This window comes from Mastigoproctus giganteus, chromosome 13, assembly GCF_048544385.1.
Source record: "Mastigoproctus giganteus isolate SK-2022 chromosome 13, ASM4854438v1, whole genome shotgun sequence".
Classification (NCBI taxonomy): Eukaryota; Metazoa; Arthropoda; class Arachnida; order Uropygi; family Thelyphonidae; genus Mastigoproctus; species Mastigoproctus giganteus.
Window position 1 is genome coordinate 123,990,084 of NC_143587.1, and position 22,989 is coordinate 124,013,072.

The 22,989-nt window shown below is 37.9% G+C and overlaps 1 protein-coding gene across 2 annotated transcripts in view; it reads left to right on the forward strand.

The window, feature by feature from the left end:
* Grasp65 (Golgi reassembly-stacking protein 2) overlaps nt 1–22,989 on the forward strand; it is a 222,181-nt gene that overhangs the window by 148,314 nt on the left and 50,878 nt on the right. For both annotated transcript variants that reach the window (XM_090387073.1, XM_090387074.1), the window contains exons 7-8: nt 12,261–12,369; nt 14,857–14,919. In XM_090387073.1, the coding sequence (XP_090243199.1) occupies nt 12,261–12,369; nt 14,857–14,919 (172 nt within the window). The remainder of the gene's footprint in view (nt 1–12,260; nt 12,370–14,856; nt 14,920–22,989) is intronic.

The window sequence follows — 22,989 nt, forward strand, 5'->3', positions numbered from 1 at the left end:
ATGATTATTTAAAGTTTTATATTTCCAGATCAACTTGTTATTCTCTATTGTTCCTGTACTTACTTGTTTTGTTTTCCCTTCAAAGAAATTTAAACTCAGTATTCTAGAAAAATCTTCAACTATTAGGATACCTACCCAATATTTCACCATAACATTACAGGAAAAAAATTCATTTTTATTCCTGAATTTCTGAAATTCAAGAATTTTTGAGAAATCTTATTTAATGGGTTCTTTTTCAAAAGCTGTATTCTGAATTCTTTCTCAAAAGCTGTATTCTGAATATTTTCTGAAATATTGTGTATTCTGAATGCATTTTCTCATAGAAACAGTGTTATAAGTAGTGGTTGGTTCCTTAGAGTACCCCTCAAAAAATCTATAATGTAGCTAAAATCAGGGTCAAAGTTTTTGCTGAACTCTGGATCTAGAAGGCACAGAGCCGAGTGAAATTTTGGAGTTTTTAAGTTTTCTGAATATAAATAGAATTTGGAAGGAAACATCATGATTTTGTAACGGAAAATCATGTTTAACCAACCTGGGTAGCCATTTTGAGAGGGTCACTCAGCTGGATGTAGGAAATAATTTCAACATTGTTTACTCAGATTTCAGCAAAGAATTTGACTCAGCCTTATTTACAATTAAAAAAATAATAATAATAAATAATAAAAATTGATCAAAAATATGGGGTACACATGCATCATCTCAGAGCCATAAAATTCTTACCATGCCACTCTCACTGCCCCTCGACGTGGGCACCTGTACATGGTGAGGGCGGTTCGAGCCCGTCACCACCAAATACGGAGGATGCGGAAAGGTCAAGGAATGACCACCGTATATCCCGGAGCAATATGGCCTTAGTTGCTAATGCTCCTAAAAACCAAAACAACAACATGGTGAGGGAACCTCCCAGTGACGCTGCTGGACTTCCAGACTAGCATCACTGGGATCTAACGCCCATACCTTGGTTCCAGGGTTACATCTTTGGAATCCGGCATGTGCAGCCGTGCGCCGCGATCCATGGATTTCAGAAAGGGGGATCCTGGTGGTTGAGGGGCCCAGCCTTAATACACCACTTTGGCCCCAGCTTCGGCAAGACGGGAGGTCCCGGACCGGCCCAACTGGGATCAATCGGCGGGTGGTATTTTTCTGCTAGGGTCAACTGCGTTCCAATAAGTCTCCCTCCCTATGGTCCTGGGACGGGATAAAGACTTGTTGGTAACGTGGGTATGGTGCTCCTAAGCTAACTCGGCGTCCCATTCGTGTACGCAGTACCTGCTAGTTCACGAGTGGGCGTCCCCTTGTAGGGCTCCGTGGTGGGTGAGGTACTTAGGCATCAGACACTTTCTCTTTACTCTCATGAGTAATTTAAATCCCTCTTTTTCTGGGGCCCCAACAAGGCCCCTACCTAATCGATCTTCGGAAGAAAGTGAGAGCAATTCTGCTAAAAGAGCCAAAACTGAGGAGAAAACACCATCTGTGACACCACTTTTCCTCATTCTCCATTCCACCGGAGAGCAGTCAATAGGGAAAATGTCACCTTTCTTTATCCAGAAAGGATTAGAAGGGATGGCAGGTTCACCCAAATCCGTAAAACGGCTGCATTCTGGAGATATTCTAATTGAAGCATCGAACACAAATCAAGCAGAAAAAATTTTGAAAGCCACATCTATAGGGGGAATACCCATTATCGTAACCCCTCACAAAACTTGGAACTCTTCACGAGGTGTCATATCAGAGTGGGATCTTCTTCATGTTTCTGAAGAAGAGATCTGCTCTGAATTAAAAGAACAAGGAGTAACAGCTGTCAAGCGAATATCCATGCGTAAGGATGGGAATCTCGTCCCTACCCGAGTTCTCATCCTAACATTCAACACCCCAAGGCCTCCAAGTTCCATCAAGGCAGGGTACTTAAACTGCCCAGTGAGGATTTACGTTCCAAACCCACTGAGGTGTTTTAAATGTCAAAAGTATGGCCACTCACAAACAGCTTGTCTTGGTAACCCTGCCTGTGCTCGATGTGGTGCTAAAGATCACGAGAGCAAGGAATGTATAGCTCCTAAGCCTAACTGTATTAACTGCCAAGGAGAGCACCCTGCATACTCTCGAGCCTGCCAGTGGTGGAAGGACGAAAAGGAGATACAAAAGTTAAAAACAGAGCTTAACATCTCCTACCCAGAGGCTAGAAAACGCATACAACCAATAAATAGCGGGAAGCCTTCATATGCTCAGAAGGTTTCTGCGAAGTGCACTATCGGTACACAAACAGAGATGACTGTACCACCAAGAGAGTCATTCACGCAGATTGCACGCTATTTATTAAGTTCACAAAAGCCCACCAAAAAACGCAGTCAGCTGCTACTCCTATATCCATACCTCCTAGTGCTCCACCACTACCAAAACAAAGTGGTAAAGAAAAGCTAAAAAGTTCGGAAGAGCCACCCGTAACACCAGAAACAATGGATGTAGAGACTAAGGAGGTACCAGATGAATCAGTCTTGGAACTCTTTGCGGAGGAAGAAATGGACACGGGACAGCGTCCATTCTTCCTCAAAAAAGATAAATCCAAGACTGACAAAAGTAAGCCCTCAGCACCGCGGAAGCCGCCTGACGGACCCACCAAGCCAAAATAATGGCTAAATTCCTATAATGGAATTGTCGTGGATTCCGGCGAAATACTGATGACATCAAGGCCCTCCTGCAAAAGCACGAGCCAGTTTGCTTTTGCTTGCAGGAGACTTATCTAAAGGCAAATGATAACCCAACCATGCATAATATGACACTTTTTCGTAAGGACAGAATTGCGGATGGTCCTGCTCATGGAGGAGTGGCTATCCTTGTGGGGAACCAGACCCCAGTTCAGCCTTTGCTAATTACAACTAGCATAGAGGCTGTTGCAATTCGCCTTACAGTGGGATTTCTGTTAACTGTCTGCTCAATTTTTTTGCCACCTGGGACTGACATCTCCCAGGAAGACCTTGATGATCTTATAACGCAGTTGCCTCCCCCTTTCTTACTTCTCGGGGATTTTAATGGACATAACACCCTGTGGGGTAGTGCTAACATCAATAGAAGGGGACGAGTCATAGAGTGAATGCTAAATACAATGACATTTCCCTTCTAAATATTGGAACAAACACTTTCTTCCACATGCCTACCCGTATGTTTTCTGCCATTGATCTCTCTATCTGCTCCCCTTCTCTACTCCCTTCACTCACTTGGGAAGTGGAGGAGAACCCATATGGAAGTGATCACTTCCCTGTGATAATCTCGTTACAAAGTGGGAGACCATGTTTTCCTTTCAGGTTACCACGGTGGAAGACTGATCAGGCTGACTGGACTGCCTTCCAACATCAGGCAAGTTTTGACTTCAGTACCGTCAGTCAGGAGCCTATCAATGATGCAGTAACGTACATTACAGAAAATATCGTCCAAGCAGCTGCCAATACCATACCAAAAACATCTGCCTTGTTTCCACCTTTTCCCAAGCCATGGTGGAATCCACAATGCACAGCAGCAAAAAAGGCTCAAAACAAAGCGTGGGGGATATTCCGCCGATATCCTACCACTGTTTATCTAATAGCCTTCAAGCGTGCACGAGCCAAAGCACGCTACATTTGCCGTCAGAGTCAAAGGGAATCATGGATCCGTTTTACATCATCTATTAACCAGTCTACCAACTCTAAGGTAGTCTGGGATAAAATCCGAAAAATGAAGGGAAAATATACATCCCACCCTTCATCGATCCTAGACTATAATGGATGCACTATTGTAGAGCCCACTGCAATAGCCAATGCCCTTGGGGAAACATTTTGAAACATCTCTGGGATATCATCATATTCCCTAGAGTTTCTGGTCCTGAAACATAAAAGAGAAAAAGAGGCACTAAATTTCACACAGAAAGGCTTTTTTCCCTACAACCTGCCTTTCATTCTGCAGGAACTAAAAAGCTCTCTATCATTCCAAGGCAAGTGCTGTTGGACCAGATGGCATCCATTATGAAATTCTTAAACATCTGTCACCTGCATCTATGGATCGCCTGCTTGTTCTGTATAACAGAATCTATATAAAACAGCAATTTCCAGATTCCTTGCGCATGGCATTTGTGCTTGCATTTGCGAAGCCAGGAAAGGATCCTAAACTTCCTACTAATTACCGTCCTATAGCTCTGACTAGCTGCCTGTGCAAAATCCTGGAGAGAATGGTTAATTTTCGATTAATGTGGTATTTAGAATCGAATGATCTTCTCTCCAGCATCCAGTGCGGCTTCCGAAAAAACAGATCAATTCTTGATCATTTAATTAGACTGGAAACATCCATCTCGGATGCTTTCCTAAAACGCGAACACTTGGTGTCAGTGTTCTTTGACATGGAGAAGGCGTATGACACAACTTGGAGATTTGGCATTTTAAAAGATTTGCATAGCCTTGGTCTTAGAGGGCAACTCCCCATTTTTATAAAAAAACTTTTTAGCCAATCGATTTTTCCAAGTTCGTGTGGGATCCTCACTCTCTCGTCCCTTCTGCCAAGAGGAGGGAGTACCACAAGGATCAGTTTTAAGTGAGCCGACCGGGCTAGCCGAGTGGGTAAAGTACCTGCCCGGCAACCCAAAGGTCGCGGGTTCGATTCCCGCCTCGGGCTTGGATCAAAGTACTGCAAAAACCTTGGGAGGTGCAATATGGCCACAGAAGCCGATGCGCCAACAACTACCAAATCAAAAAAAAAAAAAAAAAAAAAGTTTTAAGTGTCACGCTTTTTGCCATCAAAATAAATTCCATCACTGAACAACTTCCTCCAACTGTAAACAGTGCCCTCTATGTTGATGACTTTAGCATATTTTGTCAGTCATGCAACATGAGGGTTATTGAAAGCCATCAAGCAACAAGCCGGGAATTAAGGCGATTGATGGCAACAAGCCATCAATCGCCTTAATTCCTGGGCACTTGCAAATGGCTTCAGGTTCTCGCCGGAGAAGACCGTTTGCGTACACTTTTGTCGTAAGCGTAATCTTCATCCTGAACCTGAATTAAGGCCCGGACAAAATGCTATTCCAGTAGTGTCAGACACAAAATTCTTGGGACTTGTGTTTGATAAAAAGTTGACCTTTCTCGAACATATTCGTCAACTTCGTACAAAATGCACGAGGGGACTAAATATTCTTCGCTCTCTCTCTCCTCCGCGCGTTGGGGAGCAAACAGGTTCACCCTACTACGTATTTACCGTGCACTTGTACGATCCAAATTAGACTACGGGGTCCAGGTATACTCCTCAACTAGAGATAGTGTCCTTCGATGGCTGGACCCTGTCCACCATCAGGCTATCCGTATCGCTACTGGAGCTTTTCGAACATCTCCCGTCCAGAGCTTATACGTCGAAGCAAACGAACCATCGTTATCCCTTCGACGTAAGCAGTTGTCTTTAAACTATGCTTTAAAGTTGAAATCCCTGCCAGACCATCTTACGTGGACATCCGTTTTTGAGCCATGTTGGGAAAACTTGTACAATACCTGTCAGACTGCCAACCGACCTTTTGGTATTCGTGTCCAAGAGCTAATCAGAGAGTTTAACATCATGGTAGACAAGGTTGCACAAACACCAAAAGAAACTCTTCCACCCTGGCATGCTCATACCCCATCGTGCGACTTTTCCCTTAAGAAATGGGTAAAGTCTGAGACCTCATCATCTGTCTACCAGCAGCTCTATTCTGCACACCGAGCTGAGTACTCAGACTTCCTGCCCGTTTACACAGACGGCTCAAAGTCTGAATCGTGCGTAGGATCTGCTGTTGTGTTTCCGGACACTATAATATCTCAGCAGATTCTTCCTGAATCCAGCACATACACTGCAGAGCTGTATGCTATAGAGCTAGCCTTGGATCACATTCGAACTTGTCAATGCCAAAGTTCAATAATATATTCTGACTCTTTGAGTGTATTACAGGCTTTATTATCTCTGAGACACAACTCTCATCCAGTTCTCTGTCGGGTTCAGCAGAAGATACATTCTCTTCATGAATACAAGTTTGATATCCGCTTCTGCTGGATTCCTAGCCACATGGGATAAAGGGAAATGATTTGGCTGACACTGCAGCCAAATCAGCAACACCCACTAATAATCATTGCCTGTCAGTCCCCTATACAGACTACAGGCAAATAATACGCAACAAGATGTATTCCCAATGGCAAGAGCTATGGCATAGAGAGAGAACAAATAAATTATACCAAATAAAGCCTGTAATAGAAACATGGCAGTCTAGTCTGCGCAGGAATTGGAGCGAGGAAGTTGTTCTTGCTCGACTCTGCATAGGACACAGTCATCTGACACATTCTTTTCTGCTGAGGGCAGATGACCCTCCAATGTGCGAGTCTTGCGACACCGTTTTAACTTTAAAACATATTTTAATAGATTACGATCATTTTACCCATGTTCGCAATATACATTTTACTGCTTTTACTCATCCGACTGAGCCTTATACACTCAGATTTTATCAGACAACGACCACGTGTCGGAAGTTTTTACAAGCTATTAATATATACACACATATATAAATAACAATTTGACGAGGTAACCTTTTTAAAGGTTACCAGAATTTATCTTTGATGACATTTTAATTGTTTCCTGGCACAGTATAACCTTAGTTATAACCTTAGTTGTTTTTGCACCAATAAAACCAAAATCAAATCAAAATCAAGCCACTCTCACTGCTTTGAAGTTGCAATATTTATTTTTTAACAGAAGCAAGAGCGTTAGTTCATGTACTTGTTGGTTGCTCTTCCAGAACAAATCCATTTCTCAGTGGCTCTTCCGTCCAGATTTTAGTAATATCCGTTTCACTGCTTTTAATCATCTGACTGAGCCGTATACACTCAGTCAGATTTTATCCGACAATGACAATGTGTCTGCTATTTTTAGATTTTTAAAATCAATAAATATTTTTACTCGTTTATAAAATTTACGTTTTTCTTATACTTCTTGACATAATGACCTAACTAATTAGGTCACTGAAAGTTTAAATTTTTTTATAAATGACATGGTCTTGGCGCATTATAGCCTTAGTAGCTAATGCGCCAATAAAACCAAAACAAAACAATCAGTGGCTCTTCCAGACCCACTGAGAAATGGACTTGTTGTTCATCATCCAACAACAATTGAATCTATCATAAAATATACTTGACACAGTGCAGTGAAACTACTATATTACTTAGTCTGGCACAGAAGTCCCAAGGAGTGTGATGGCTGGTTTGGAATAATTATTAAAGATCATATGAAGAATCATATGTTCAGAAATCTAGTTGTTGTTGGAGGGGCGGGTATCAGAATTTATTGATTTGCTTCTGTTGACAGCCAACAGGCAACCTTTCTTGTCATGGGGGGGCGTATAAGAGAGTATGTTATTGCTGAATTTTGAGAAAGATCTTAATGTGATAAGTAGATAATTATATGAAAAACATGATTTGCAGTTCATGAGAGTCATATTTTCAAGGACCTATTCAAAAACATGGGACATTCTGGGGACAAGTAGCCAGTTCTGCAGATGTCTGCTAATCCTAATTTAAACTGCATAGTTAATTCAATGGTCTTAATGCTCACAGCAAAGCAAACTTTGCATTCATAACAACAAGTGCCCTGGTACTGGGCTGGTTTTAAACTGTTATTTGAAAATAGTGCATTTGGGAGATTAACCTTTTAGCAATGTAATTACATCACAAAAAGGTTAATTATACACTTTGGCAATTGTCTCATATCATAAATAAATGACAGATTAAGCTTTTGTCAGTGTCATTTTTTTGAAACTAGTACAATACTTGGACAGTTTATTGTTAAAGCAATTTTTTTTTTTTTTTTTTTTGTTGAAAGCAATAAGACCATTGCATTAACTAAGCATTTCAAATTAGGGTTACCATAGGTCCTCAGAATTGACTTCTGTTCTTGGAAATTATTTCCAGAGACAGGTGTTCAATTCTGGGGACTGTTATATGTGGATTATAAATTCTCAGAAATACAAAGGACTGAATTAAGTCATATTCCCTCCATACTACACAGGAATTAAAATAATGGAACCTTCATTTTCTTTTTTTCTTTTTTTTCGTTTTGCTTTATTTAAACTTCATGTTCCCCCTCTCCCTTCCTCAAATTTGGCTCTCTGCCTGGCTATCTAGTTAGCATTGGCATTAGTAGAGGCATACGATGCAAGAAAGCAAGCTTATGCAGCATCGACCAAAAAAAAAACCTCCCATTTATCCCTCCATTCGTTCCAAATATCTGTCCAGCTCAGCCTTAAATTTATTTAGGCTATTAGCTTCCACAACAAAAGATGGAAGCCTGTTCCACCAATCAACTACCTGCTGGCTAAAGGCAAATTTCCGCACATCTATTCTACAACTATTTTTCCTCAATTTGAAACTGTGCCCCCTCGGGTTCTTAGTCTGAGCAAGATGAAGAATCCCATCAGCATTCAGCTTGCTCAACCCATTCAAGGCCTTACACATCTCAATCAGATCACCTCGCAGATGCCTACTCTCCAGGCACTGCAATTTGCAGAACTTAAGCCTTTCTTGCTAATAGTACCCCTTTGTTCCCCTCACCAATCTTGCTGCCCTTCTTTGTACTTGTTCCAGCAACTCTACATCCTTCCTAAAATGAGGCCTCCAGACCTGTACACAGTACTCTAGGTGTGGCCTGACCATTGCTTTGTATAACGGGATTATCACCTCCCTATCCCTGCTAGCAAAATTCCTATATATCATTGATAAGACTCCATGATCTGCCCTGGCAGCCCGTCTGCTGTCTGTGCTTGTTGACAGGAGAGACCGCCTCTACAGGGATGGGACACACCTAAACAGAAAGGGCGCAAGAACACTTGCCGACGTCACCGGGGCAGTGCCAGGCGAGTCGGAAAACCGCCACAGTTTTTCTATATTGATAGCATCTTCTTGAACTTGGTACCCTACAACTACATAGGTAGCCTATATGGATGCTGCCTCTGGTGCTACTGCTACATATGAGCAATTTGTTAAATAACCCAAGTTAAATTAAATAATGAAAATATAAAATGAAAATCAAGTTCATTTGAAATATAACTATTCATTTCAGTGGCCAAAATGGAAGCATTTATGAAGCAGAACTCATGCAATTAAATAATATGTTATTTTAATAAAATATCTTATTTTTGATAACAAGTATATATGTACATGACATTATCAGTGCACGTGATGAATCAGAATAGCATTTTGCTGCACTTTGGTTCATTCTGAGCATGTGCTTTTAAATGAACTGGAATGTATATCAGGTACTTTTTTTTTTTTCCCCTCAATTTGCCAGAAGTTGAAATAGTTCATATTTTGAGCTGAAATGGAATTTGAAAAACTAATAGTTTCCTTACAGGAGTGAAACTCTAAGTAAACACTATGGTCATATGCTCCTCAGCTTACTGGTGGCGGGGAGTGAACATGAATCCATGAAGCGTTAATTGAATAAGAAAGGCCGTGGGTCCCTTTTAGATTTAAGGCTTCTGGAATTTATTTATTTATTTATTTTTCATTGAATTTATTAATTTTTTCCTCCTTTCCCCACCGTATCTTTTTTACACAAAAAATTCAGTCATGCTTAGTCCATTTTTCGCATTCAGATAACATGCCTAACATTGATGAACAAGTTATTACTGCAGATAATACAAGTACTGATACATTATGCTGAAATAACGGCATCCTGAATCATACCTGTTGCCTCAATCACTTACTTCAATCTTTTATATAAATTGTTTGAGGTATCTCCATTAGTAAATATAATTGATTTAACACTATTCATAAGAGCTGTTTTTATATAACATAGAGGTTGAATTAAATGAACGTGTTTACTGATTTAGGTGAATTAAAAGCATAATTTTGCATCAAAGGCCACTGACTGTATTTATTAGCTCTAAATGTTTATATTTATAAATCACTTTATAAATATCAATATCCTTGAAATGTAGCAACAATTTTATCACCTTCTTCCGAGCTAAACAATCAGATTATTATTTTAAAGCTACAGTGCATAAAAAAAAAAGTATTTGAATGCCCCTTATTTTAGTGATAATTCTATAAATAAAAAAAAAAAAAAAAACAGAAACAGTATAAATGAAAATCATTCTATATAGTTACTTGTTATAAAAATCAATGGTGGGTGTGATTTATTCTTTAAAAAAATAAAAGGATAAAAACACATTTTAAGGTTAAAAAAAAAATGTATGAAGACTTTTAATACCATCTATTCGAAATCCACAATAGCAGCATCCACTTACACAAAGTACTGAACTGGATCCTTCATCCTTCTTCAGTTTATGACAGTCAAAATGAATCGCATGTATCATTGTGCAGGAAAAATTTTTTTAACGAAGCACAAAGCGGTCATCAAATCAATAAAACATTAAAGTTTTAATGTAAAAACTGAAAGAAACTTATGACCAGACCAAAAATAAAATACACTAATGATGCCCAGAGTCATTAATCTGTAGGGAGTACATCAAGTTGTGACCCAAGAAGATAAAACCCATTTGCTCATGATTTGGCAGCAGACATCACTTCAGTGCATGAAAGAACTATCATAAGAATTGTTTTGCACAAAACACAAGTTTTAAAGAAAAATCCTGGGGGAAGGGGTATTTTTTTTATAAGTAATGGCAACAGAGAAAAGCAATTCCGGTTTGCAAGTCGTATCCAAATAAACCCGAAGGACTTTTGGAAAACTTTGATCTGATCTGCTCATATGAGAACAAGTTTAATATTTTTCGCTCTGCACATCGCTTTTCATTTGGAAAACATGGTGACTAGCCCCCTCCAAATAAAATTATTCAAGTGACAGTTTGTCATCCGTGAAATCTAGTAGAAGCCTTATAGTGGTTTTGCTGTTGCATTACCTACAAGGAGTTTTGGAAACAGTTATTGACAGTATTATGAATGTCCACAAATATGTTGACATGTTGGGGGCTAACTTAATAAGCAGTGTAGACAAATGATTGAGCATATGAGAAATATTCTTCTTTCAACAAGATATGACAACAAAACACTGACATCCTCACAAAGGGAATGGGTACTGCTGCATCCAATGACCAGATCTAAAAGCAGTTCTGAATTTGTGGTATTTTTTTGACTTGAAGGTGACGAAGTATAAATCTTCCAACAAAAAGTTACTTAAAAAGAAGAATGTCATGTGAAGAGTAATCAATGAGTTCAAGCGAATTACAAGAAATTTAGTTGATTCAATACCCCTACATGCTGTCGTAGATGCCAAAAGTAGTCTAATGAAATATTAAAATGGAATTGGTACACTATGGCCATGGATGCTGATGCACCTAAAAAATCCCCAAACAAAATCAAATATTTTTTAAATATTTGATTTTGTTTGGGGATAAACTCTGTCTGTGCAATTAGAATTAAATTGTTTTGAATTGCTTGTTTTGATCTATAAATCTGTATTTTTCTAAAATAATTTTTGTTATATAATAATTTATGAAAATGTAAAATTGTATACTTTTGCCGTCAGTAGTTATTTCTCTAATTAATTGCCATTTATATATCTTTGATTCTTTTATATAATTATACCAAAAAAACAGGGCACTGTTTTTACCTGCTGTATATTGACATATTAAATATTAAATTTCTGAATATTGTTAAAGTTCAAAACAGATAATAGTAATACTTACACTATATATTCATGTCCCAGAGTTAGTAGAGAGAGAGAGAGAGGTGCTTACCACATGTTAAAACAGCAAGATGCAATGTGGACAGCAAGCACCACTTCTTATTGCCCCTGAAGAAGTAGGGAGAAGTGCTTGCTTGTCATGACTTTTATCTCTAAGTATTTAATACATGTATTTACTATCTTAAAAATAGCAGTTAAATTGTTTAACCTCTGAGGAAATTGCTGCTGTAGAAGGTTTTGTAAATATTCAATTATAAATTAATAAATCCAATTAGGATTTATTTTCTTTATTTATTTATCTGTTTTTTCTTAATTTTATTTTTTGTTTTCAAAATTTCCTTCATTTGATCCCCTCAGGATTACGGACACTTGAAAAACTGAATCCATTATTCTTTTGCAGTTGGTAGTTTATCATCTCATCAATCTGGCAGGAAAACTAAGAACTTACAAATTGAATTAAAAAAACATTTAGAAAGCTTCATTAATGTTTCATTCATAGTTCTAATAAAAATATTTTTTTTTCTTATCTCTCTCTCTCTCTCTCTCTCTCTCTCTCTCTCTCTCTCTCTCTCTCTCTCTCATAGGTACAACTTAATGCTGGTGGCATTTCTCAGGGAATTAGTGCTCTGACACTGCATTCTGGTCACCCTGTTGTAAACTGTGAAACTGCACCATCTTCGTCTGACATGTCAGGTAAGCATTATATTTCCTTAAGCCTGTTTTTGTTAACTGTTTTAACTGATAAACAAGAACACTAAAAGATTGAAATATGTATAAGTTGGCAACAAGTACGAGAAAGATCTTAAAATTTTGGAAAATGCCTATGAATCAATGAAAACATATATATTAGGGATTAAGGTGTCTCCCCTCTGGTACATATACACTACATTGCCAAAAGTATCTCTGCACTCCTGGAATTTGAAAAAATTAACCATACCATCCATCTCTATGTTAGGAATAGGTATAAAACTGCAGTCATGCTAGAAATAAGGAGATCAGTGAAATACAGTAGGTGGTTTAAGACAAAGAGCTTAGCAACTTCTGGTTAGGGGCCCGCCATAGGGTACCATATTAGCAGCAAAATACTCTAGTTTATTGGTGGTTGATGTAATTGCCAAATGTAAATTTCTGCATCATGATGCTAGTATAACATTGATGCAGAAATTGGCGGAAAGAGATCAGAACATGCTTAAAAAGGTTGCATGTAGGTGTTGCCAATCATTGCTGAATGCTGTCAGCCAGGAGTTAGGAGCCATAGGAACTGATATTAGTACAAATTTGTACAAGGACACTACAACATATGTGGAGCTCAGTGACATTGAATTTTACAGAAGAGCTGTAATATGCAAACTAAACATCACAGTGCATAATGTTGACTTGAATGGTACACAAACCTTATAATTGGCCCTGAAACATTGGAAAATTGTGTCATGGAGGTTCGAATTATAGTACATGATTTTCTGATCTGATGACCACATTTGGATGTCTGACAGATGCATGGAGAACATTAGTGTCATTGTAACTGTGATGTTTGACATTGGTTACTGTCAGCCTCTTTCTCGTGGCTTTATGCATTGACTTTCTGGACAATTCTGCTCTTCCTCCTCTGTAGTAGAAGTATGGGGAGGGCCCTTTTCTTTTCTCACTTATCAAGAGGGAAAACAGATGAACAGTAACTATACCTACCATAGTGGCAACATCTTCCTGGCATGTCTGCCTTTAAAGCACTAATTCCCTTTAAAGTTCAGCTATCATTTCCTGTGAGAGATTTCTCCATTGCAGATCTGCCAAGTTGACAGCATAGAAGAATAGTGATAGTCAACCTTAGTTTCCTAGGGTTGTCTGTCACATGACTTTGCTAGCTGCGATCAGATTTGCTGGATGTCTTGGTTGTTTCCTATGCCCTGTGCATACAGCAGATGACTTTGATAATAGTCATCTGATGAAACTAGCAGCAACATTAACAGAAACATCATATCACTACTTTTGAATTTTTATTACTTTCATTAGTATTTATTCAGTTTTTAATGTCACTTGTTTTTAATAAAGCCTTGTACATTAAATAGTTGGTTTTTATTTAATGCACAGCAAGTCTTATTTAATATTAAATCAACATTTATAAATATAATTATAAATAAATATGTAATTATACACTGAATGGCCACTTTATTAGTTACACATACCTAATAATAAGTAGGTCCCCCTTTACCCCTCATAACAGCCTAGATTCATTGTGCCATGGACTTAACCAGGTATTGAAACATGTCACAGGGATCCTGGTCCATGAACAGGATGGTTGAACATAATTGAAATCTAGTGATTGTGGAGACCACTATAGTAGGCCGAATTCTCACATATTTCTGGGAACCAGTTCTGTATGGTTCTGGCCCCATGACATGGCACATTATCCTATTGGAAGAACCCATTTGCAGATGGATACACTGCAGCCATGAAGGGATGTGCCTGATAGCATCCAAAATGTTACCCCACTGGTATTAAATGTCCCCAACTTGGTTACACTCCATACTGCCCAAAATCAGCCTGCATTCATGGATGCATGCTGTTTTTGTCATATTCTTATCCTCCCATCAGCATAGCAGCAGGAACCAGGCTTTGACCAGGCAATGTTTTTCCAACCCTCCACTGTCTGGTGTTAGTGTTCCTGAGCCCACTGTAACCATACCTTCTTCTTTTTTGCCTACAAGAGTAGAACTCACTTTGGTTATTGGCTGTTATGCTCATCTGTTACAGGGTATGATGTGTAGTGCATTCTGAAATGCTTCTTTGGTTACCATTGTTATACTGGAGTACCTCCGGCTACAGGATCACTGTTGGCTGGATGTTATTTGATTTTTGGACTAACCTCAGTAACTATACCTACTCCACATAAATGAAAGCACCAGTATACTCCACATAAATGAAAGCACCAGCAAGGTTGCACTTTCTGAGATACTCATACCAGCACATCTGGCACCAACTACCATATAATGTTCGAAATCACTTCACTTAGAACTTTTGTACTGGCCACATGCTTTATATCACATAATGTGTAATGCTGTTAGTGAAGGAGCACTCCATTTCATGAAATGAGTCAGTGTGCCTAATAAAGTGATCTTTTCTTTTATTGAAAGCATAATTATAAATAAGATATTGTAAATATTTTCAATATTTAATTTATAGGTGCAGTCACAGGACCTACAGCACCATCAATAGCCACTCTAGCAGGAGGTGAACCTACAGCAGGTAGAAGTTCAGCTTTTTTTTAAAATCCTTTTTAATCAGAAAAGTGTGTAAAAATATAATTACTCAGAACATCTTTTTTTAAAAGTCTAGACCCTTAAAAAAAAAAAAAAAAAACCACTAACATGAATTATTCAGTCCAGTTTTTATTTTTATAATTACCATTTTGCTTTTTGTTCATTGTCCACCTTGCATCTTCATACTCGTAACTTTTAGAAATTTTTCCTAAAATTTATGCATAATGTTTATAATAAATACAATAAAATAAATAAATCCATAGGTTATCTATATACAGGCAGTTCTCGCTTTACAAGTTTTTTTTTCCCCAAGTATCAACAAAATCGAAAATTTAAACATTAATTGAAAAAATGAATGTTAAGCATTCATAAAAAACGCATTCCAAACCACGTGCATAGCTATACAATACAGTGTACCCCACTTTACAATATTAATCAGTTCCAGAGACACCATCGTATCGTTAAAATATCGTAATGCAAACCCAATAAGACATTGTTTTTTGTTACTTCGTTTCAAGATCTCGGAAGTTGAAATTTTCGCTGTATAACTAAGCTATTTATCTCTCTAAAATGTCATTTTTAAGGTCACAAGCATGACCTTAAGGCCATATAAAAGTTCAAGAGCGTGGTTTGTAAATTGTATTAGTTACCAATTCAAATCATTAAAATGTACTACACTTTCATCGTTATCATATGTTCCATTATTAGAATCAATTTTAAATGCCTTTGGGATATTTTTCTAAAGCACGTTTCTGGAGGTCACGACCAAAAAACAATAAAAACAATTTGCACTTTCCGGTTTATTGGGATTTTCTATTACTGCAAGCAATTATAAACAGGTAGTAAACTCGATGTTATTGCATTTGCAAAAATACCGATAACTGGAATTGTGTGGTTTTTTACGTTATTATGGTGAAGTGTGTTTTCCATTTACTGAAATCTTCAATTGTATAAAAAACATAAATAAATTTTCAGAATCTTCTCTTCATTCCTTTTTTTTTTTTTTAAGCTTCTTAAACTTGTTACTCCACACGAATCGTGTTAATTGCAATTTGTGTGTGTGCCGTTAAAAAATGCTTATGCATGCAATCGTGAAATTTATAATTAAAAGAGAAGATTATCTTGAAAACAGACACCTCTTGAAACATTTCTGAAGACGGCAACTCCTTGTGCAACAAACTAATGAGTGCCGAGCCAATAATGAGTGATCAAAGAGTGTGCATTTAGTCGATGATGATGAAGAATAAACATTCTTTAACATTTGTAAGTCGTAAATAATTTCTCTATTATAATTTGCTTGATTTTACATACTACATTTTCATTTCTTTCGATAAATCAATCATTGTTTCAACATAAACTAATTAGCTAACTAATTTCATTATTGAGAACGTAACATTTATTTTTAACATTGTCTATGGTAAATAAATTCCCGCTTTACTAGCACGCACTAGGAACGAATTAACTCGTAAAGTCAAGAACTACCTGTATTGTGATTATCTTTTCAATTGTCTTTTACAATACAAAAAACATGAACTTAATAAAGATTGCTCTATAGACACTTTCGTTCAATGCAAACTAAAAAGAATTATTTATGCTAGGGACATGTTCAATTATTTTTGGTTTGTTTTTTGCACTAAATGAAATATTGGTTCTTGTAGACATAAGGAGTGAAATGTATATTTCATTTTTTCATTCCATATGTGGAGAAATAGTTTGTAACTCAAACACAGTTAGCTAATAACTTTTTGCAGAAATGTCTTATTAGTCTGCTTTATAAGAACACAATGCAAGGTATACATATTACAAAGTAAAATTTTATTTCACAATTTACAAGAGAAATTCAGAAGAATCCACAGCTTTTAGAGCTAATTCCACTTAAATGCATAGTTGATTCCACAATAAATTTTTATTACAGAGTAAATTGTATAATTAATTGAAGTTAACTCTAGATGGCAGAAAATCATGAAGAAACTAATCATTCAAAGTTAAAGTAATTCCACCTCTTCAGATAGATGTATGTTATTTCAGTCTTTCTTAAAATTGAAACAAATCGAAAAGAAGTAGAATTGGCAAAAACCTAGGTCAATATGATATCTTCATAGCAGATATCAGAGAAACAAAGAGGGTGAACATGTGGGTAAGCTGCAGCTAAACAATAGTTATAAATTAATTTATTCTGGACATAAGATATGGTGTAAGAAGGGTAGAGCAGCAACTTTTAGAACCAGCGTGGAAAAAAGTTTAATTGGCTGTGAATCATTATCCAGTAAATAATGTGGGTAAAATGGTTTATGAAATTTAACAGTGCATATGTCTTTTTTTTTTTTTTTTTTTTCTTTTTATGAAAACTCGAAACACAAGAGATGTTAGAACCTATAGTACTTAGTACTGTGCTTGGGTTGGAGGTTGAGAAGACAAGAGAAGATATTTGTTGACGTTAGACTTCTACTTCTGTAGACTGTAATTTTCAGGAAATACATATGAAGGAAGGTTGTTCCAGAAAACGGCAGTTGAATGAATAAACAAGGAAGATGAAAAGTTGGTTCTGTGAGTTTGAAGTTGGACAGTAAATGGATGTTGGCTGGTGGCAGCACATGTTCGGACTGTTTTGAAAGAGAGAGAGCGAGAATTATAGAAGCCAATTCAGAAGAACAGTGCCCGAAGTATCTGTAGAAAAGGCATGCAGCAGGCAGAAACAGTACATCTATGAGACAGCAAGTGGAGAGACTGTTAGAGAGGAGTCATTAATTAACCTAACTGCCGTCTTCTGAATGGAATCTAGAAACCTGAGAGGGGTTTTGTGGGCACCGCCCCAGATGTGGGAACAATATTCCATGGTAGGGCAGATTTGCGATTTGTACAGAATGAACAGTTGTTTGCAAGAAGAGTAAAGCCAAGAGAGAAAGAGAAAAACCAAGATTTTAGATGCAGAGGAAGAAATATTTGTAATATGCTATCATTTTGACTAGAAATCAGAGTGTCAGCAAAGATAAGCATAGGAACAGAAGAATCCTTTTTTGCGAGATATAAGACAAGACTGAGTTTTAGAAGGATTGAAATCAACTAAGTTGTCTTTGCCCCACTGGAGAATTACCTGGAGAACGGCATTCAAGGAATTGGTAGCGACATTCGAGAAGTTGAAGCTGATTGAGCAGGGCAAAGTTTCTCAAAATGGAAAGTGAAATGCAGTGTGGTATCATTGGCAAAACTATGGATAGGATTTCCAGTCAATGGAAGAAGGTCAATAATATACAAGAGGAAAAGAGTGGGGGAAAGAACTGAACCTTGGGGGACACCGGCATTAGTGGAGAAGTTAGAAGACAAAGATCCATCTACCGTCACCCTCAGTGAGCGATCAGAGAGAAAACTGGATAACCAATTACAAAAAACAGTTGGCAAACCATAAGATGAAAGCTTGTTTAGAAGACATTTATGCCAAACGCGATCGAAAGCCTTTGAGATGTCAAGTGCAACTGCTTGTGTTTCACCAAAATTTTCCATTGAATTTGTCCATAAATAAGTAACATAAGCCAGAATATCACCAGTCGATTGACACTGACGAATCCTTACTGGCGATTGTTAGCATTAGCATTAATAGAGGCGCATGATGCAAGAAATCAAGCTTATGCAGCATCAGCCAAAAAAAAAAAAAAAAAACCTGCTCCCGTTACACCCCTTCATTTGTTCCAAATACCTATCCAGCTCAGCCTTAAATTTATTTAGACTATCAACTTCCACATCAAGAGATGGAAGTCTGTTCCACCAACCAACTACCCGCTGGCTAAAGGCAATCTTCCGCATATCTATCCTACATCTCTTTCCTCAATTTGAATTTATGCCCTCTCAGGTTATTCTGAGCAAGAGGAAGAATCCCATCAGCATTGACCATGCTCAATGCTGATGGGATCCGGATATAGTAGTTTAAGAGTTGGTGGTTAATTGATTTCTTCATTACTTTAGAAAGACTAGAAATAATTGCAATGGAAGAATGGGAGGGATTTGTCACTGTTTTTAGAAACTGGCTGGATATGAGCAAATTTCCAAGCAGAAGGAAAAACACCTTTGCAATAAGAAAGTGAAAAAAGGCGGCAAAGAGCAGGAATAAGTTCAGGAACACAGGTTTTGAGAAGAAGTGGAGAAATACCATCAGGACCTGGAGCATTCTTAGCATCGAATTCATCAATATCCTTGTGGCATCCTTTTGACGGAAGACCACAGGAAGCATTGAATGGAGTATGCTAGGAATGGTGGGAGGTGTTTTACCAAGATCATTAGTACATGAGTTGGAAGAAAAATGGGATGCTAACAGGTCAGCTTCATCCTTGGCCGAAGTGACAACAGAACCATCTGGTTTTGACAGATGTGGGAGCAGAGATGGGCAAAAGTTGCGGCCAATACGCAAGAGACCGGAATGCTCTTCTACCGTTAGGGCAAGAAGCAAGTTTTCTACTCTAAACCTGTTCAAAATCTAGTTTGGACTGATTAATAACTGCTTTACAATTGTTGCAAGCTTTGGTGTAGGCAACAAATGAAACTGAAAAATTGAAAACAAGCCAATTTCGATATGCAACATTCTTCTCTTGAACAGCTTTAGCACATTGAAAAACCAAGGTTTAGATAAAGGACGAGATTTTAAAGTGGAGTGTGGAATTTTTTTGTTTTTTTGTTATTTGGTTTTTAGGAGCATTAGCAACTAAGGCCATATTGCTCCGGGATATGCGGTGGTCATTCCCTGACCTTTCCGCATCCTCCGTATTTGGTGGTAACGGGCTCGAACCCCGGTCTAATCAAGAAGCGTGTGCTACGCACTGCTGCTCCTTCCCACCTGGCTACGGAGGCACCGAGTGTGGAATAAAGGTTTCCGTTCCTACAAGAATGATTTTTTCACTGACACGATCTGAGCAAACGTTGACATCAGAAGTTTTGAAACAGTAATCCGACCAAGGAAAAGAAAAAAAGAAACACAGGTCATCCCCTTTGCATTCTTGTAATACCAAACAACACGAGGTTGGGAATAGCCATGAGATAAAGGCTCCATTGAAGAAGAGACAATCGCCAAGTTGTGATCTGAGGTGCCTAAAGGACCATTCACTTCGATCGTGTACTTGGAAGGGTTGTTTGTGAGAAAAAGATCAAGCGTGTTAGCTGTATGATTAGGATTGTCCGGTAATCTTGTAGGTAAATGAACAATCTGTGCAAGGTCATTAGTAATTGCAAAAGCCTTAGCATCTCGACCAGCTAGATCGGTGTGACTAGAAAATGGAAGCCAGCTGGAGTTGTGAACATTAAAATCACCAAGGAAAATTACCTTACTGTTAGGAAAGTTGGACTGGAGGAAGTCAAGTTGCAAAGAGAGGAAGTCAGAGCTGCAAATGATTAGTGGAGTTGGGAGAACGGTAGAGACAACAGATGAATTTGACACAATGAGGTAGAGAGAGAGAGGAGATTCCAAATTACGAAGTCTCTGACAGGGGATATCGGAACAGACATATGCACAAGTAGCACCTTTGAGGCGAAAGGAATCATACATCGAAGAATTTGGGCAACTGAGATGAGAAGTAGTTGAATCAACCAATAACTGAGATTCTGTCAGAAAAAGTACATGGGGTTTAGCAGACTGCAAGTGGAAATGGACATCATTGAAATTAGAATTGAGACCACGTATATTTGTGAAATGAACTAGGAAGTGTTGGGAGGTTTAGAACTTTTCGCAGATAAGCTTACTCTATTAGTTTGACAATTCATGGTGTATTCAATAGTAAGAAAAAGTGGAGGGGGAGACATGCTGTATGAAGTAATGAAATTTTTGGATATGGCATACACATGGTAAGAATATACCCAGATCCTTGACATAAAGTGGCCTTAACAATGCCCTCTGCATACACTCTACTCGGATTCTCTCCAGTCACTATCTGGCAGAGAAGAGGTAGCAAGATTATACACTAGCTGATCCGGAAGCCTCCTGAAGAGTTACCAATAGGTTCCATTCAGTGTACTAACCAGCAGCCGGCCTGCGAACACCATTTTAGAGCTGTTCCCTCAAAATGTAAGGAAGATTGGATCTCGCCATGATGTCCATCATAACCTCAAAAGTCATCAGTCATACTGCATGATTGAAGAGATGGGGAAGGGTTGACCAGAACTTAGCTCTGGAGACTAAAAGTGGGTTCCACCACTTCAAGCCTCCAATAAGCAAAGTGGTGGTATTGCATCGGTCAATGAGAATCATCTAACGTCTAGTATTGCCTGGTAACACAGAGGGATGGCATTCCCAGGTGTTGGTTCACACCTGGGTGGTCACCCACAGTGTGCTTGTGCATGGAGATTATACCCATGATTACTAACAGTCCCACCATCATGAAGGTGCAAGCAGAGGATTTGGCTGTTACAGACTGTCCAGACTTCGCCAAAATTGGGTCCACTTGACTCGAATGGCACCCAATATCATTTCCATCTGTGTTTTAGACTCCCAGGTCGCAATTATAGCTTGTCTGGCATATCTGAAAGAATGTCTGTGACAACCTCAAGGACCACCTGTGACTACCTCAAGAAAACATAAAATATAACAATTGTTTAATATTGTAGAAAAAACAAATGTCACTAATAACAAAGAAAGAATAGTTTTGGTTGCATTTTTAAACAGCAGAGTAGGAAATGATGATTACATCTACAAAGATATTTTTAAAAAATTTGGAAATAAAGGCAACAATGATAAAAGAGTACTAGAATTTTTTGCGAACTCATATTTCAGCATAAAGATAGCCATGCCATAATCCTGTTTATAATCTGGCTTGACCAGATTATAATCAAGATTGTGGTCAGAGAAGCTCAGAATTAATTATTTTTATTTTTACAATGAATATATAATTGTTAACCCTGTTTAGCAGTCATCTGGGTTTAAATCACAATTCACTCAAACACATGTGCATTGCTGCACTCTCGTACTTGGCTACAGCAGAGCATAATTGACTATATCATTATATAAAAGGATCTGCCATTGTCTCACATTGAGTATATTCAAATTATAATTACAAAAATAAGAGGCATTAAAAAAGTGTTAAAATGGACAAATATTGAAAAGCTGTCATATTTGTCAACAACCATTCCTGTGTAATAGTTACATATCATTCCTGATAGTAATATGATTTCAGATGAAAAGTAGCAGAAATTTTAGAGAACCTCAGTTTAAACTGCAAAAGAAGCATGTAGAGAGAAAGTATGTAAAGACAGAACACCATGATAGATTCAAGAAATTAAGAGGCAATTAGAAGAAAGTTTTTTTGTATTATTATTATTATTATGATAACCCCAATTATGAAAGGGATAAAAACCTACGGTACTTAGGTACTGTATTTGAGCTGAAAACTGACAAGACAGAAGATATCTGTTGACATTTGGACTTGAATTTCTGTAGATTGTAATTTTTGGGAAATAAATATGAAGGACAGTTGTTCCAAAGAACAGAAGTAGAAGGCATAAATGAGGAAAAGGGCCTATACAAATATCCATAGAAAAACCATGCAGCAGAAACTGAAATGAATGTCTGAGTGGAGACACTTTGTAAGAGTCCAATCATTAATTAACCTCACTAACCTCATTTGGATATTGTCTAGGGCAGGGGTGTCAAACTCATGTGGGCCACACATGACCTACAAACCTTGCCATTGCTAAACCTAAAGACACTTTTTAATTATTCAGTTGTTACTTGTTGCTGATTGATACTCGCAGCTGAAAATGCACTAATAACTAATGAAAGGAAATAAAAGTCTGAATAAACAATGCAATGAATAATGAAAAGCAAGTTTATTCCAGATAATACAATACTTCAACGAGGGAATATACATAAAATTAGGTAATCTAGGCCTTTTTCCCAGACAATTGACTCTGTTGGCTTGCAACCAGCTTCGCGAGATTTGGAGTCAAAGATTGAGATGACACAACCTTCATTATGGAAGAAAGATTGGTGTCGGTTAGCCTTGATCTGTGGGCTGTTTTGTTAGCTTTCATAGGTGAAAACAGTTGTTCACATAAATATGTACTCCCAAAGTAATATAGA